Source organism: Chiroxiphia lanceolata, chromosome 6 (genome assembly GCF_009829145.1).
Source record: "Chiroxiphia lanceolata isolate bChiLan1 chromosome 6, bChiLan1.pri, whole genome shotgun sequence".
NCBI classification, from domain to species: Eukaryota; Metazoa; Chordata; class Aves; order Passeriformes; family Pipridae; genus Chiroxiphia; species Chiroxiphia lanceolata.
The window spans coordinates 27,730,723-27,749,094 of record NC_045642.1 but is presented as its reverse complement, the minus strand read 5'-3'; the positions used below and the strand labels follow the sequence as shown (position 1 = coordinate 27,749,094).

General features: G+C 36.4%; 1 protein-coding gene across 1 annotated transcript in view; it reads right to left on the bottom strand.

Annotated features, from left to right (window-relative positions):
- STARD9 (StAR related lipid transfer domain containing 9) overlaps positions 1 to 18,372 on the bottom strand; it is a 100,962-nt gene that overhangs the window by 50,524 nt on the left and 32,066 nt on the right. Inside the window, exons 4-8 of the mRNA XM_032689744.1 lie at positions 9,307 to 9,423; positions 7,281 to 7,313; positions 7,131 to 7,192; positions 6,551 to 6,663; positions 68 to 137 (exon numbers count right to left, since the gene is read on the bottom strand). Of these exons, the coding sequence (XP_032545635.1) occupies positions 68 to 137; positions 6,551 to 6,663; positions 7,131 to 7,192; positions 7,281 to 7,313; positions 9,307 to 9,423 (395 nt within the window). The remainder of the gene's footprint in view (positions 1 to 67; positions 138 to 6,550; positions 6,664 to 7,130; positions 7,193 to 7,280; positions 7,314 to 9,306; positions 9,424 to 18,372) is intronic.

Genomic DNA, 18,372 nt, shown 5'->3' with positions numbered 1-18,372 from the left:
CAATGAAATTAACACACGGTGGAAGAAGTGTTAAATACAGATGGAGCTGTTTTGTTATATAAAATACCTTTTAGCTATTCCTTCTTCTAGAAGTTTTACAACTTGCTTGTAGTCTGTAACTAAATGATGAGTCAATCCTGCCAAAGATTCAAGAAGAGTTAAATATATAGCTTTCTCAGGAAGTTTCAGTCAGTTAATCCAACAATTTACTCAACATCAGAAGCATAAGGATGTTCTGCTGAGATGACAGTCTATTCTAGAATTAGTCTCTTAACTAGAGTAACTTTTCTTTTAGAAAATCCCAAATATTTTATTTTTAAAAAATAAAGTTAAAAATTGCAGTCCATCCTTCAGTGATGCACTGTGCCTTCAAAGTGCAGATCTTTTTCCAGCTTGTCTGCAGAACAATATTATTTAAAAGCCAGTATAACCCTAATTCCATAATAAATGTTCAGCTATGTCACTCCTAATAATTGGGTACAGATCCTGTAAAAAAGCTTTTTGCCATTGCCTCTGGATAATGGTTCTGCTCACACAACTAACAGAATTCAGAACCAACTAACCCCTGTGAATATTCACCACTTACTTAGTTAGGCTTCAGCCTACAGTTAGAAGTCTTCATATACTTTTCTCCTCAGAGGGTTTTTGAGGGATCTCCCAAATAATTGTATGAAACATCTGGCCTTTTCTTGTCTTCTGCTTTCAGTTTAGGCTTCAGTGTGTTTGTTTGTTTTGGGGTTTTTCTATTTGATTTTATTTATAAGGGGGGGAAATCAGTCATACAAATGAAAGAAATACTGCATTCAGAGCCTGCTGTGTTATAGGGGTGGTCGTGACTAAGCAGGTCCCAGTGGAGGGCAGTGTGCTGCTGTGCTGTACCAGCCCTGCCAGCTCCTTGCAAAATGCAAATTCCAGCAGACACACAAACTTATCCTCAACAGGCTTGTGTTTCCCATAAATCCAGTTTAATATGCCTCATTTCCATTTTATGGTGATGATTATTTATCATTTGTACTGCAGTGACTCCTTAAAAAACACCTGAGCTATGAAGCAAATCTTCATCATACAATACCCAGTAAAACACTCCTGTGCAAAATGTTTTATCTCACAGCTGGAATCCAGGGTAACTTTCTCCCCCCATCACAGATTTAGGTTTGGACAGTTTTACTACAGACCACAAAAGTGTGGGTGAAGACAAAGTACTGAAAAAATTTGATTTATTTGGATCAAAAAATTTATCTACTGCTAGAATGCAAGTCAAGATTAATGAAAAATTCAACAGGACTGAAATAAGTACTTCTGACATTGTCAGAGTCTATTCTCACAGGATAACAGCTTGCATAACTTTAAATGAAGACAAAATCTAAGTCAAAGATGGGAATTTACTTTAGGCCTTTAACAACTGATACACATTAAAAAAAAAAGATTTTTGGATCACCCACACTTTAAGACACCCCCTCACTGCAGCGTGCATGCATGCACACTTGCACATACACAAAGTATAGAATGATTTTCAAACAAAAGTATTTCTTCTGCTCTCTAGTGTCCCTTTACAACACATTAATTCCAGAAGTCATCACATTTTCCATTTGAGAAAGAGGCCCATTATTTTTCCAGCAGCACTGGGATCTTCAGAGCTCAGAATGTGGAAACTATCTACATTGTTTCCCTGGATCCTTTTTCAGGGTCTTATTTAACTACATGAAAACTCAACCATAAAAAATAGAGGAAGAAATTCTTACCTGCCTACATTTCCATAAGCACTGGAATAGTGAATCTAGTACAGAGTTCAAAGCATTTAGTTTTTTGATAAGACTAACGAAATATTGCAAATGTTGCTTGAAAAAAAAAGACAAAGTGTTTTGTTGGCTGTTAGAAAAAGAAAGGTCATTTTCAAATTCCATAGAAAGATCAAAAGCGCTTGTTTGTCTGGAAATCTGCCTTGGAGTAAGAAAGGATCTCCCCCAGAAATCTGTCTCAGAGTAATAAAATAGATTGCATCATTTCCTGATTTAAGAGAGGCTGATTCCTTAACAGTGCAACCATCTGTGAGAGAGAAGTTTGAAATGATTCCAATCCAAAGCACTGAAACACTTTCAGCATTTTAAAGGCTACAATCTCTCAGCTTTTACATGTAAAAACGATGGGCTGGAAACTATTCAAAATACTTAGTGTTCAGAGCTGGGACTTCCTCAGTGGACTTGCAAATTAAAATTGCATTTCCCAGAGCATCTAAGCACCCTTAAAGGGGTTAAGTTTTCTGATTTTAGTCTCTCTCTGTTCTTCATCCACTGCTAACTGTACTCTGGATATCACTGACACCGAACACACAACTGAAACTAATGGTACACTGGGGAGCTCCTGATCAAAGTCAGTACACCTTAAAATTGCTGATTGCTTGCAAGAAGTATGATGCAAATACAGATGCTAGTCCTTATCTTGTTTGATCTATGAAAAATAATGGAAAATTTCTGAGCCTTGTTGATGTTCACCATTTTTATTTCTCCCATACAGCAAATTGCCTGGGAGAGAAACACAAAACAAGCTGCCCTTCTAATAAACTTGCTGATCATTTTGATCTCAGCCACCTAGCTATTGGAAATAATATTCTTGATGAATATAATACTCTGATCCTGCACAGAGACACTACATATAAAATTGCCAAAGACTACTTCAACATGTACAAGGTCCTCATTACAGAGCTCAGCAATTGTTAATTGAAGCAATATACTACTGCAGTTGAGAAGCACACTTTGTACCAGTGCTGTGAACCTCTTCATTTTCTTAAATATGATCATATTAAAATCTAGCTGACTGTACTCTTTGCCTGCACTCAAAAGACCTTTGGACTTTGTCACTGCTGCTTGTTTTCGATGTGAGCTACTGAATGCAGTTCCAAAATGAGCTATCACACCTTCTTTATTAGTCACTCTCCCCAACAGACACCAGAGCTGCCTAAAGTAAAGCAAACTGTCACAATTCTTAATTGCATAAACTGTACATAGGTAAATTTATTCATTAATATATATTGATATACACATCTAAAAAAATCCAACTGTGTCATCTGTTGCCCTAAGCCACTGACTCACAGAGCCTGAAATCACTTCTGTTCACATGGTCTCACAACAGCATCTAATTACATCCCATGATGCCTTCAGTAGAGAAATTATTTCATTTTTCATGCATGTGTTCAGTTTTTTGAAAAATGTGAATCACGCCATTAAAATTTTTCTTACTGGCATTAACACAATGGTTTTTGCAGGTTGTCATAATATTCAGAGAGAGAGAATCTTGTAAAATAAATTATTAAAACTGAACTTAGAACTGTGGCCAAAAGTGGTAAATATTACTGAGGTTAATCCTTTGCCAATATCTTTTCCTCTCAGTTTACAAAATCTAATCAACTGGGAACCTTCACAGCATATTTCAGAACTCTAGCATAAAACTGTTCCACTCAAAGTCTTCAGCTGTGTCTAAGTATAAAATCCTTTTTCAAAGGGGGTAAATTAAAACAAAAAACAAACCAAACCAACAAACCACAACAACAACCAAAAAACCCCACAACAAAAAAAGTCACTGCAGAATTGAAAAAGAAGTGACAGAATGGGCCTGGAAGGTTCCAGAAGAATACTGACAAAGGACAAGCCAGCCCATTGGCAGAAGCTATAACTGTATTTTCTTTTAAAACAGGGAAGCACCATTATATGCAGCCAAGGAATCACTGGAGATATAAGGCCTGAGAAAAGAGATGGAAATTACCAAGGAAGGAAGCATTTTAAAGACCTTTTCTTGTGTGGTGAATGAGCAGCTGCTAAAAGAAAATAATTAGTATCTGTACTCCACCAACAATGAAGTTCTACGATAAGCAGGTAGAAAGAATCTTGGAAAGACCTCAATAAAGGCAAAATGTCTATGAATCTGCTTTTCAAAGAATGATAAGTTTGCCATACTAATGAGACCATCAATTCAGCTATTTTCTAGCTCTCCTTAAACAGGATGCTGATGTGCTGGGAAAGCACAGCTGAAATAACCAGAATGCAAGATAGACCCTTGTGTATAAGACTATGCAAGTTCAACACTTTGCAAGCACTGATTTCAAATGTTGAGAAGAGGAATTGGTAACAACCACTGGTTGTTAGATGTACTGTGACCAATACAACAGATGTCCAGGGAATCAGAGATGGGAATTCTAGGCTCTATTCAATCACACAGTCAAGTCACCCTATCTGTTGTCACATTTTGCCTTAATCTCTAAAGTGAGGATAACAATCCGATGTGTAATGCCGTAGAGTAAAGAAAAGGAGAGGGAGAAAAGTGAACCAGGGAGAACAAAAGAAATTCACAAAACAAACTGACACAAGAATTCTATTTAAAATCCAGAAAAAAATCAGTATTTGATCTGATGTGACAGGACCCACAAAATTCTGTGTGATATGCATTTTGTGTACTAAATGCATACCCCCAAGGTGTTACTACCCACTTAGTGGCCAGCCAAGCAGTTGCAGAGTCAGTGATACCAGACGCAACTTTGGAATTCTGACCACTAAATAAGGCAAACTGAAAAGGAAATGTATGCATTTACTTCCTAAAAAACCTCACTAATTTAAGAAACTTGCATCAGTTTGGAAAAGGCTCTTCCTTCTGATCTCCAGTGTAAAGTTACAGTGTATGATTTTGCACTGCTGCACTGATTTTGACATGTGCCTTTTGTCCGTTTTTGGTCAGACACACAATGTAGCAGGCAAACTTTACACCAGGAGCCAATTGATTTACGAAGTACCGAAGGCCTAATTGCAAGTGAAAGCTCTGTGAGACCCTGAGGTGAAGGCATCAATCAAAACTGAAAATGAACTGGAAGTAGAAAAATGAGAGAGAAGAACTAAAGTAAGAAAGACAACTGAAATGGGAAAAAACCACCTTTTCATTTTTCATCTGTTCTCTGTCACGTGATTTGAAAGCTACAATTCACTAAAAAACATGAACTGTCTAAGGGGCTGCTATTACAAGCACGAAGGGGTGAAATGTAGGAGAAACTTTGTGTCACCAAAGCTCAACTGGAACTGAAGTTGAACTGTACTGTGGGGACAATAAAAGCAGTTTTTTTAAATACCTTAACAGCCATGAAGGCAGAGAGGCCCTGCAGAAAGACCTTAACAAATCAAAGGGCTGGGCAATCACCGAACATTTAATAAAGACAAGGGCCAGATTCTGCATCTGGGATGGGGCAACCGTCGATGAATGTATAGGCTGGGGAACAAGAGGCTGGAGAGCAGCACCACAGAAAGGGACCTGGGGGTCCTGGTCAATGGCAAGTTGAATATGAGTCAGCAGTGCCCTGGTAGCCAGGAGGGCCAATCCTGTCCTGGAGGGCATCAGGTAAAGCATCACCAGCCGGTTGAGGGAGGGGATTGTCCTGCTCTGCTCTGCACTGAGACAGTCTCACCTTGAGTCCTGTGTGCAATTTTGGGCACCACAAAGTAAGAAGGATACAAAGCTGTTAGAGAGCGTCCAAAGGAGGGCTGTGAGAGGGGTGAAAGGGCCTTGAGGGGAAGCCATAAAAGGAGTGGCTGAGGTCACTTGATCTGTTCAGCCTGCAGAAGAGGAGATTGAGGGGACACCTCATTGCAGTGTACAACTTCCTCATGGTGAGGAAGCAGAGGGACAGGCACTGATCTGTTCTCTCTGGTGACCAGTGACAGGATCCAGGACAAAATGCCATGAAGTTGTGTTCGGGGAGGTTTAGGTTGGATATTCAGAAAGGGTGCTTCACCCACAGGGTGGTCAGGCACAAGAACAAGCTCCCCTGGGAAGTGGTCACTGCACCAAGCCTGACAGAATTCAAGAAGTATTTGGAAATGCTGTCAGGTATATGGTGAGATTTTTGTGGCTGTCCTGTGCAGGGCTGGGAGCTGGACTTTGAAGACCCTCGTGGGTCCCTTCCAACTCAGGATGTTCTATGACTCTATAATTCTATGATTCTATGAAATAAAAAGTCATGATGGTTTTAATCATATAATGCACCTACATTACCCATCCTGAGCTTTATCAGTTTAATGAAGAAAAATGAAGCTTTTGGGGTTCTTGCTTGGATAATACAGAATTTAATCATGGCCTGCCCTGCAACATCCAACAGTTGAATTTATCTACATTTTCTTTTTTTAAATGTACATTCTGCTGCCAGAGACCAAAATAGTTATGGAGGGACCTTAGACTGGTCTGGAGAATGCATTTAGAGTTGATGTTGGTGAATTTCTTGATAAAGTTAACATTTTTTCAGAAGAAAAGAAAGTAAAATACCATGGTTTGCATATGACCTATACCTGGAAAAGCAACCAAAAGGGTGCAGGACATACAGCCAGTAGGATAACAGAGGCAAAGCTTTCAGTGTATTATACATGATCATATTAACATGAAAAAACACTCGAGGAAAGTAACTCTTGAAGAGTAGAAGAAATTAGAAACATGCCAGGAATATATGCAAAGATATATAAAGACCTGATATACATTTACTTGCAATTTTGATGATGCTAATTGTGAAGCCCACTCTCACCTTGTACATATGGTCCTGTTTCTGGGTGTTCTCGAACTCGAAGTGTATAAGGTTTCTTTCGGTCTGACTGTTTTAACAGGTCTCGGACACGCTCGTTATAGATTTCAAGAAAACTGAATAGGAAAAAAAAAGCTATATGCACTCAAAATGAAAGCAAAAGGATAAATTGTATATTTAGACAATGTAACTAACTGAATCTTACATACATGTTTTACACTAGCGGGTTCAAAGCCCCAGATTTCCAAACATATGGCTTATTAAGTCCATGGAAATGATAAATAAGAAAGGAATGTAGGATTATGGCTCAAATTTAGGAGTTAAACAAACAGGAAGTAATTTTTCACTACACTCCTATTTCAGCTGTCTATACAAAAGCGAACATACAGCATCCAAAAACTATACTGGGATGGAAACCTAAAACCAGCACTTTCTCATCCTTCCTCTGTGTTCTTCCCCGTGCTCCAAAATTACTATCATCTAAGAAAACAGAAACAAAATAACCTAGTTTTTACTTATTTTGATCACAGGAATATGTTGTTGAAAGCTTTCATATCACTGTCCAAACCAGTGACAAACTTACCTGACCTTTACCCTGCAAGATGCTGTCTGGTCTGAGAAATCCTCCTTCCTTGAAAAGAGGCCCTGCACAAACCAGAAGTTTATGTAAATTTTAAATGCATTAAGAAAATGTAACTGCTTAAACAAATGCAGGTGAAGGAAAAAAAAATACCTCACATATACGAGGTGTCAGCCCAATGGACGCCTTCAAATAATAAACAGAAAAAAAAAATTAAACAACATACTTGCTACCACTCATGCAAAACTTATTATTAAAATAAAAGCCAAGTTATAAGAAAAGGACAGAATCATAGTGCAGTAATGACTTTATGGTGGATTACAGCACAAACAGCTCTGAAGTGTAGCTCAAAACAGTATGGCTATCTATAGCAAAAGTAATTTTAGAGCAACTTACACAGCATCAACGAGAAGTTTAGAGGCATGGGTTAAATCCAAGAGCTGTTTAATGTAAAGATACTGGACACATCTATGTCAGAGGTGTTGCAGTCTAGATGAAGCCAGGCCAACACTGAAACTAATTTGCTTGGTCATGAATATTTCGGTTTTTTTCCTTATTCTACCTTTATTTCTTCGTGCTGTGGCATCACAGAGCAGTCTTCAAACAGCTAGACTTATAAATTTTGTCTCTCAGAGAGAACAGGATATGGGGTTGCTGACAGTACCCAAACTAGCTGATTTAAATTTTGCCCAAACAGTCTACACAGCACTGAAGAAATGGTGTCAATTTGTTTGATGAACTGTTCTTATGACACGATTGCTCACACTTCAGTGATTGCAGCGCCAACACACTCTGGGAAAGACTCCAAGGCTTAGGTGGAATCTGCCTGCTGAATACCACAAAAGGCTTTTAGAAGGCACACCTGAAATGGTGTTGACGAGAGAAAGTCCAGGTTCATCAAGTAGACCACCATGTACAAAAGTTCAGTTTATACCAAACACTTGTTTCTTCTTAGTTCTGAACACTGTTTCACAGCGGACACATGTTATTAAAGATCAGATCAAAGCAATATTCCAGTGGAGAAAGAAATCATTATCTAAGCAAGAAATCTCTTAGAAAGACTATATTCAGAAATTTCCTTGGAAATAATGATAATTTCAAGAGGTGGCCATTTTGAATTGCTAAGATATTTTCAAAATAGTCTAATACAAATATCCTAGTTTATCACTTATTAACTCCAATTTTAACAGTTCTTCAGGCTTTCATGGCGTAAAATTTGATTTTGCATAAAATTAATGGAGAAACGGGCAATCATTTAACAAAATCCTATTGTTGATGTCTGTTGAGAAAATAAAATTTTAAAATTCTTGTCAAAAGCACAAACCACAGTAGAACAGACTTTTTCTTATCTTTAGGGTTTGAACTCATTTTGCCCTTATTTCCCCTTGAAAATTGAATCCCATGGATGTAGGAAATCCTGGTACACTTACACAAACTATCAAATTTTTTTTCTTTTTTAGGGGCATGTTTCACCGACAGCTAAGAATATTCCTGGATAAAAATCAAATTGCATTGTGTTACAGCAGAACACAGGAAGTCATCAACTGACTCTATTAATCTGACTACTGACATTAAAATGCACTTTTTAAGTGATTCCTGGTAGACAATCTTAAAATGTAACAGCTTCTGTAAATTCTATTCAAATACATTTCAAAACTAGAAGTGAAGTGAGTATTAGTTTCCACAAGCCAAAGAATAACTTCTGCAAGAAATAAAGATCTCAAGTAAATAATTAAGCCTGTTACAAAAATATTACTGAGAATTTTATTCAGTTTTATTTGTGAAAGTAATTTAATTTCAGCACAGTTCAGACTGCCAAAATATTCCATGAGAATTAATACTTTGTATTACTTTGGGCTACAGTTTCTGAAACTCAGGGTTATACATTCAGGTGTATAGTTTTTCTTTGTCCTCTAACTTGATGGTAAGATTCATGCATAGTAAGATGAAGATTATCTAATAATAAATATTTAAACTATACTGTATTTTCTAGTATTTTACCTGTACTATATGGTTTACCTAAACGCAAAGGCTCTCATTTTATCCACTTAAATACCAAATGAAACATGTATAAGCATTCTGCTCAACAAGCACTACAATAACAGTTTAAAAATAAAGAGATGTTCCTGCTAGATATCTTGCCCTCAAACCTAAGTTTAAAATGAATGGTGTAACTCACAGGTGTTCCCATCATTGTGTAAGTTTTTCCTGAACCTGTCTGTCCATACGCAAAAAGGCAGATGTTGTATCCTCTAAATGCACCTGACAACACAGAAGTGCCAAGGTCCTGGAACACCTGAAAAGACCAAAAGAAAAAAAACAGTCCATGAATAATATGTCTCATTATAAACACTCTCCATTACTTGCAGATCTTGCCCCTTTAATAATTCCATAGGAACAGGGATCTTCACAGTATTTGTCTTTCAAATTTATCAGACTCAATGTTAAGTGCCCTGCATTCACTTGTTAGATCTTTCTTACAATACTAGTATGTCAAGCACAGTGGTTTGGAACCTGAAGTGCAGGAAAACATTGGGTTGTTGATATGGAGGATGAAGAACAGTGACAAAAGTGTGAAAGACAGATGTTTGTAGATCTGTAGTCCAGAGGGTAGGATTTGGGGGCAAACTGAATGGGACTGGAGTCAAGCAGGACAAAGGACTAAGAAATTACAGGATGCATTATCTTGAAGTAATGGGAGCAAGGCAATACTGTGTCCACTTCAGAGTATCACCACTGAATGAATTCAGGAATTTTGCATGGCTCATTGTACACAGAAGTGGCCTAAAACAGCTTGAGTACTCCATATCAACTTCAAAACCTATAGTTCATATGGTAGAACCTCTTACAACAGGGATAAATGCACCCTAGAGAAGTATCTTGATTCTCTGATAGTTTCCTCATTAAGGGCTGTCCTCCTTTCTGAAGGTCCACCATGGATCTTTGAGAGTTAATAACAGAGCTAAGCATAATAAAATGAAATCTTCCCAAGGTGGTAAGCCTTTGGGATAGCAATGCTAACAATGTCATCTGGACATTGAAGTTGGTTATTTATAACAACAGCATTTTACTTCTAGCTCTGTTGTTGAAACTTTTGTATGACATTGTGCAACTCATTTAACATTGTCACAGTTTGATTTTCCTGCAGATAAAGCAGGAATCATACTATCCATTACTAGAAAATTGTGAGATGTTCTTACTAATATTCACAAAGTTCCTTGCAATCTTATAATAACTAAAGCAATTAAAGCCAACTGTGGAAATTATTGGGCACTCTCTCCACATACATTGGACTCCCTGAAGGAAGAGCCTCTAACTCCAAAGTCTCAGTAAAACAAAGCAAACTTACATTTACTCTCTATTAAATACACATGGCTACTCAGACACTTTAATACAAATATGGTTTAAATCAGACCTTTTTGAATTAGGCCTTGAGAAAAGATGTATAATACAAGCAAAGCTGGATAACTATGAAAACAGTGACGCAACCCTAGGATGATGAAGTATGAGGATTTCAAAAATTACTTACTGAACTTCTATTAAAAGCTGATTTGTACCGTTTTGTGTTTGTTCTTTCTGGTAAATTACTCTCTCCTTTTGTGAGGATAAATTACAATTCATTTAACTGAATATAGTCTCAATTTAGTCAGAAAAGCCTCTTTGTTTTAGTGTACTGCAGAAAAAAATGGAAAAGTAAAGCATAGCAATTAATTTATTACTTGTTTAAAAATGAAGGAGAGTAATTGAAACCAAAGCTTTTTCTGTGCTAATATCAGAGGCATTAATCCAAATACCCATCAGCAATAACAGCTGCAGATTATAGAAAAAATACTACAATTAATCATTCAGGACATATGTACTAGCATATTTCATGATGTAATAGATTGAATCATGGGTTTTGTTCATCACGAGGAGGGGAGGAAAAAAAAAAAAAAAAGACTCTTCTGGGACTCTTCCAAGTCTCACTTTTTAAATGAAACTTCAGTAAGATGAGGCTTTCCAAAGAACATGAGTTGGATATGGCTTCCTGCAGAGAACTTGCCATTTGGCTGGGAAGATTATGTCTTCCCTGCACAGCTGCTCTGCGTGATTGGCACTGTTCAGTTTGTTCCATGCAAGAGTGCTTCTTTCAACAAGGCCCTAACTGGCTTTGCAAAGTCTTTTCCCTGCACTTGCCCAGCTGTACGTGGCCCACACCCCATGGTGATCTGCGAAACATTCTACAAGTTATTATGTGTCAACAGTCCTAATAGTGGAAAAAAACCATGCCTTTCTGAAGAAGTTATGAGAGGGCATTAAGACAACTGTTATCATTCAAGGTACTTCGCCAGTATTCCTTATGGATTGCTTCCAACTCGGCATATTCTGTGATTCTGTGAACGTGGCCAGATTCCAATTCAAATCTAACAAATCCTGATCATACAACTCAGTCCTCATTGCAGTACAGGTGGGATAAAGGGAAAGATTTGGTCTAAAATGTAGTTAAAATATCCTAATCATGCATCTTAGGCATACCAAAATGCTGCCCAAGTTGCTGTAATATGAACATATTTGGGGGTGAGACTGTTTTATATTAGATAATAATCATTTATGTCAAGTCTAACAACAGGTCACTTGAACATTTCAAACTCTATTTCAATACTCCATTAGAAGATACCAGAAATAGTGTATACTATGAAGACTTTTTTTTTTATGTTTCTTGATCTCCTAGTTACTATCAAACCAATGGTCTGTGGATAACACTTGTAATCTAGCTCCCTTCTATGTGACACACACAAAGACAAGACACAAGTGTGTTGCCTGGCAGGTTTTTTTTTTGTTCCTCCAACAGGTTGGAGATAATCAAACTCTTCTTTCATGCATGTGATTTAAACTAATGCTATAGACAATTGTAACATGAGGTTCAGTTAATATGGGTGTCTTTGACCTTGCTTTGAATTACTGCGCATTTAACAGATATACAACCAGGATAATTAACAGCAAATATGTGTTTTACACTGTAAGTGGAATGGGTTGCCTTTATTCTGTGATAGCGTCCCTCTTACAGCAAAAAATGCTTTACTTTTGAAGATAATGGAAGCATTCTATCAGAAATGAAGGTTTGGCAATATGAATTTACCAAGCATAAAACTTCCCTTTCTTAATCCAATCAGAACCTGAATTGCAAAAGGAAACAAAAAGCAGTTATTTTATATGACAGTAAATTGTCTGTTGTACTTTGAGGTTTAATAAGTCAGGAAACTGAAAGTTTTCCCAAGTCACTCAAATGAAGTCTCAGAGTAACATGAAAAAAAAATCCAATAAACTTCCAGGTACAGGATGTAATGCCACATTTGCAAATTTAAGGGAAAAATATTGATAAATAAGGGTTTTATGGCATTTGGGTTTTTTTCCCCTAAATAACTTCTGGTAAATAATATTTGCATTTTTTTTAAAGAACAAGGAAGAGGCAGAGACCAACTTTGATTGAAGTGGAGGACAACGGAGGAGAAAGCAGAAGGAGTAGAGGAGAGAAACCTTTTAGGAGCAACAAGCTAATAGTAGTTTATCAAATCTTATTTGTACAGTAACTGTTTTCTTATTTGCCAGTGTGCAAAATGGTCAATATTTAATATTAAAATTAGGAAAATAAACTAATCTTCAAAATTTCAAGGGAGTTTATTTGGTCAAGGCAAAAAGGCAGGAATTAAAAAAAGGGTTTTCGAATAACTAAAATTGCTACTTGTTATAGGCATCGTCCACAAGCATCAATATCGACAAACAACTCACGAAAACAAAACCACTTTTACTATAAAACATTAGGTTAAAGTTAGAATACTAAGATAAATTCCCACAGGTATGTAACTGGGAAGAAAAAAAAACAAAAGAAAATTATCTTCTTGTGCAGTACATTCTAAAAACAGCCTTTAAAATACCACAATTTAATGAAAGAGGAAAAGTCTAAACTCAAATAAGACATACAGCTACCACAGTCAACAGCTACTTTTCACCATAGAACCAACAAATGACTTTATAAATGCTGAAAAAACTCAATGGCTGAATTTCAATTAAGATTTGCCATGCACACAAGAAAACAGAAAACTTCCTCATCAGATAAAAAGCTTCAGAGTGTCGAGACAATTGCAGTAGATCCAGCTACAAAATGATCTTAGTATAAAAAAGGGGATATTATTTATTATACAAACAAAATCACTCTCAACTAATAGGTCAGGACAGTTTAAGCAACTGCATAAAACCTAAAAGCCTCAGTCCTGCAGTATGTGCTATGAACTACAGATATGCTCTATCTCATTATTTGGTGTGTTTTCCTCCCAGAATCTTGCCCCCCTCAAGCTGTTACTGTTTGGATTATGACTAAATTTTTTTAAATTAAATTGCTGCTACATCTCAGATGTAGCATCCAAGACTTAGATTTAAGGTGAAAAAATATTTCATGAAATAGAGTTATGCAGAACTAAACAATTTCTGCCAAAATAATGAAAGCCTTAGTCCCCGAACTTTCATAAACTCCCCTAGATGAATTCAAATAAAAAAGTAGAAAGAGGATGCAAGGAAGGAATATGTGAAAACGAATCTACGAAGTAGTTTCAATAATGCAAGGCTTTTTCTGCGTGTGTTTTCTTTTAAAGAATATTAAACAAATGTCAGCTGAAGGGCTTTCTGTACATGGCCAGAAAAAGCAGGGAAGCACATTATGCTGATCAGTTGCACAGAACCGTCTACTGTGACATTAGGATTACTTAAACAACATTACTTTTTGGCTTGAATGGGATACAGAGAAGGGGGGAGGAAGGCATCGGTTGGTTAGTTTGGGAACATTTCTTCTCTCTTGTTAAGAGACCACAGCTTCACAACCAGGGTTATTTCTCTTCCCTCTCTCTATCCTGCCTTTTCAGTTTCTTTTTCCCAGTCAAACCGGAAGCAGGGCAGTGAAAGGAACAGCTTCTCTCCAGCTCAAGAAGCTTGGCCCATGGCAGAGGCATTTGCACCAGAACTTAAGAGACAGTTCTGTTCTTGGCTCTGCCAACAGACTTCCTGCATGTCCTTAAATCCTTTGTGCTTTAATTTTCCCTGTGAGAGGACACAATGATTGCTTTGTTCATCTTATCAGCTGTGATTTTTTTTCCTGTGGAAAAACTGTCTGCTCTGTGTGGTGATGTACATACAGACACTAAATTTAACAGCATGAAAGTTCAACCTTGATGAAGGTATTTAAGTGGAATTGTAAAACAAAACTATTAGAAAAAATTCCAAATAATGTTTGAGAAATATATACTGTTCCTCTAGGAGGAGAGAGGAAGAAAATAAGCAACACCGAACAGGATGAGTGGTAGCTTTATATTCCTGCCATTTTATCACTGAATTATAAAATCATGAAAATACATCTTATTCACTCATAAAAAAACCTGTCTCCTTTTGAAAGAGAAAGAAACAATCTGTGCTTACCACATCAATCTAATTTATAAATGTTCTGATAGAACCTGAACTTTTAAAACTTCTGAAGTGCTTCATCACCAATGGCACAACTCCACCCTCTGTTTTCTTTTTTTTCTCCTTCTCTTTTTACTGAATTGGCAGTATTCTATTGCTGGTATTGTCATCTCCCTGTACAAAATCACATTTCTCTCTGATCTCTCTTTTCCCGCCCAACTGGGATTCCTCTTTTGTTATCACTCACCTGTAGAAGAGCAATTTGTATGTAACAGCCATACAATCTAAACCCCAGAACATTTGATACTCTATCAATATCTGATTTAGCTCAGTTCAGCCTTACTTGTCATAAAGCTTTCAACGCTGAAAAACACTTGTCAATCTTTTACTTTATTAATGACTGCTTTAGGATTCACACATAACATGTTATGTTCTGTGTAAGTTTTATTCTGGTATTTCATCTGCCCATTAAACCAACAGAGGCAAATCCTATCCATTAAGGAATGCATAAAATCACTTCCCTTCAGTAAATTGTGAATTAGATGTTAGGCTTAGTAATTCTCTCCAGGAGAACAGCAATATTTGTTAGGGAGATGCAGTGAAAACATTCTCCATCTTTCCTCAAAAGCTAATTGTTACAAACTGTCACTATTTAAAAGTGACTATGGGAACTATAGTCTAGTTCTATAGGAAAAGGACTGTTTGTCTTAGGGAACTGTTTCTTTTTCTGATCTATACAGGCAGATCACCTGGCAGAAGTCCAGCTTCAGACTTGAATCCTCATTCTGTAAAGATATTCTGTGAAACAGAATCATCACAGGTGTACTGTTTTTCCAAGAGCTCCATTCAATTTATGTAAAATAGTTCCTACAGACACAGTTACTTGGATATATATAACTTCTCATGTACGTCAAAAGAAAATTCAGAGCAGTTGTATAATTCTGGGATTCCCAATCAAGACTTAAGGAACACATTCTGACAAAACTTCCCAGCTAAGGAACACTCCTTGTCTGATTTTGAGCACTTCTTCCCTTGATATGATAAGCCTGTCATGACACAGTTGCAATAAAGGATGTGGGTGGGCAGGTACATGTCAAACTTATCAAATGCTATAAGAAACCAACGTATTTAAAGATCAGATATGCCCAAAAAACACCGAGGTTTTTTTGATTATGCCCACCTTCTGCAAAGGAGTGAATTACTCTTTTCCCAAAGGCAAAGACAGATGACTCTGTAGTATCATTGTATTATCTAGCTCTTTAGATAAAACTGCAGTAAGCATCCTTAGGGAAAGGAAAGAGAAAATTACAAGTAAATAGCTACACACAACCTGCCACACTGTGCCTACAAACCACTTAATGAGCAGATGAGCAACTAAGTGGTTTGTTTCTGTGTCCTAGAAACCTGTGACTGCAGGTTTGAGTGCTGCTCTATACACATGGGTGTCTGTTTGCTGGGTTGGATGTCAGAAGTGAAGATTTCTTTTCTGTGCAGTGCATCTTCACCAGCAGAACAATAACACAGTGACTTACACTAGGGCCAGCAATACACCATGTAGGAAAAATTTTCCTGAGTGAATTCTAGGCCAGATCACTCAATAATGGAACCACAGGGGAAACTAAAAACTTCAGCTTTTCTAAAAGTCTAGAAAGGCTAATGTCACAGCTGGAAGAAGCAACACAATGCTCTCTACAGCCACACTGTTTTACTCCACCAGGGTCAGAAGATGTTTTAGACATCCTGTTCCTCTGGTCCAGATATAATTTCATGCCAGAAAAATAATGTAATTTGTCACTGTAAATGTTGTGATACCATCATTATCTGTGTCTGAATATCTACCAAAAAAAAAAAAAAAAAGCAGAGTAGTTTTACTGATAATGTCTTAAAATGAGCAAAATAAATACTGTGAGATTTGTTAGTTGGATGATTTTTTTGTACTGAATGATATCTCTCTTACAATGAAGAGAGTAAGGAATAAATAATGGATTATAATGAAGTTATAAATATCCTGCATTTTCTCCCACTGCTGCTAGCTCTTGGCTAGGATCCCAGGTCATTAGTGGATGTCTGTGATTCCATGTGAAAGGAAAGAAAAGCAACATTAAATTACTAATTTTTTTCTCATTTTAGACAGTGGGGACAAATATAAATTCTCAGTTGGCCATTAATTTTGTGAGAAGACAGAGGATGGAGACAGAAAAAAGATTTTTCCTTGACTTTATTACAAGGAGGTGGGACGAAAAAGTAGTGATCCAAATTTTTCAGTGTTTGAGTAGGGCTAACAATTGTTTCTAATATTCAGACAACAGAACAACTATCGAGATTGGATTTCTGCCTTTTTTCCCTTCAGCTGGAAATGGGTATTTTCTTCTCACGTATCTGCTAGCTCAAGTTGATATTTTTGCTATTAGATCACCAGTTCTTAAAATTACAACACCGCAAAACAATTATTAAGCCTATAAAATATACTTTTCTAGCAATAAGCTAATTTCTTCACCTTTATACAAGAGACCAAAAGAAAGTAAAAATTAAGCAAAATGAAGCAAAAGAGATGACAAGACATTGAAAATACTAACTTATATCAACAATTTTTTTAAAATACCAATATAAATTCTACAAGGCAGATTCTTTTTGTAAAACTATCAGTAACAACTGAATTTCAATTGTACTCAAAACTGATATGCTCCACTTCATACTTCTAAAAGTAAATTTCCTCTATTTGGCATTATTTAATCTGGGTGAACCTTGCAAGTGCTCATGGAACTCTCAAATATCAGTTTTTTACAACTACAACTATTTGTATACAGTAACAGTTTCAATAAAATGTCTTGAGTTCCAGAATAATTTAAGTTGGAAAAGATCTTTAAGACCATCGAGTCCAATCAGAAATGTAACACTGCCAGGTCCATGCTAAACCATCTCCCTAAGTGCCATGTCTGTGCATCTTTTAAATACCTCTAGGGATAAATAAAATATAAATAATAAAATATAAACAATAAATAAAAGGTCACATCTTCCTGAAAAACTGAAAACCTAAGAGTTCTGATTTTAAGAGTTCCACTGAAAACTGACACACAAAAAACCAGTCACTTCAGATTTTAAAAGACTTTAAAAGGCATAAAAATAAAGCAATGAAAGTTTTATTTTAAAACTGATTTTTCACTATCCAAGCTCAGAACTAAAAAACAAAAAAAAGAAACTACTATAAAATTTTCCACTTTATACTCAAATTTACTGTTAACAGTATAAGCAAAAAGGCTTCAGATTTCTTGCAATAATTTGTTTCCCTTTATGAGTCTTATCTGCCAAGGTTGGGATTGAAGAATCTGTCTTTTGCATGAAGCTATCAGCAGCAATTAAGCCAAGAAAGGAGCAGCTTACCATGTTCTCTTATTCTGGTGCACTGTTAATCTCATCAAATTAATCCAGTAAAAAACAAATCCTTTTACTCAAGTTGTTACAGACGTATTAAAGAAAGAACCAAAATGTAACCTGATTCTATACTACAATATATATATATATTTTCTTTATACATTGGAATATTAAACAAGCTGTATCAGTATTTCTTGTTAATAAAACAAATCTGGTAATTTATTCCATACAACCAAACAATTATATTTATGATGTTACTACACAAACCAGAAGTATTGCAACTTTATTACAAAAATTTCGTATTTTAAAGAAATTATGCCTCCATAATTGGAGAAATGAGAAGGTTTAAAGGACACTTACTAGTGATATACAGCAGTTGCTTCTACTTTTGCATTTCACAGGAATTAAAAAAAGAGTAGATTTATGTATTCCTGCTAGTTTC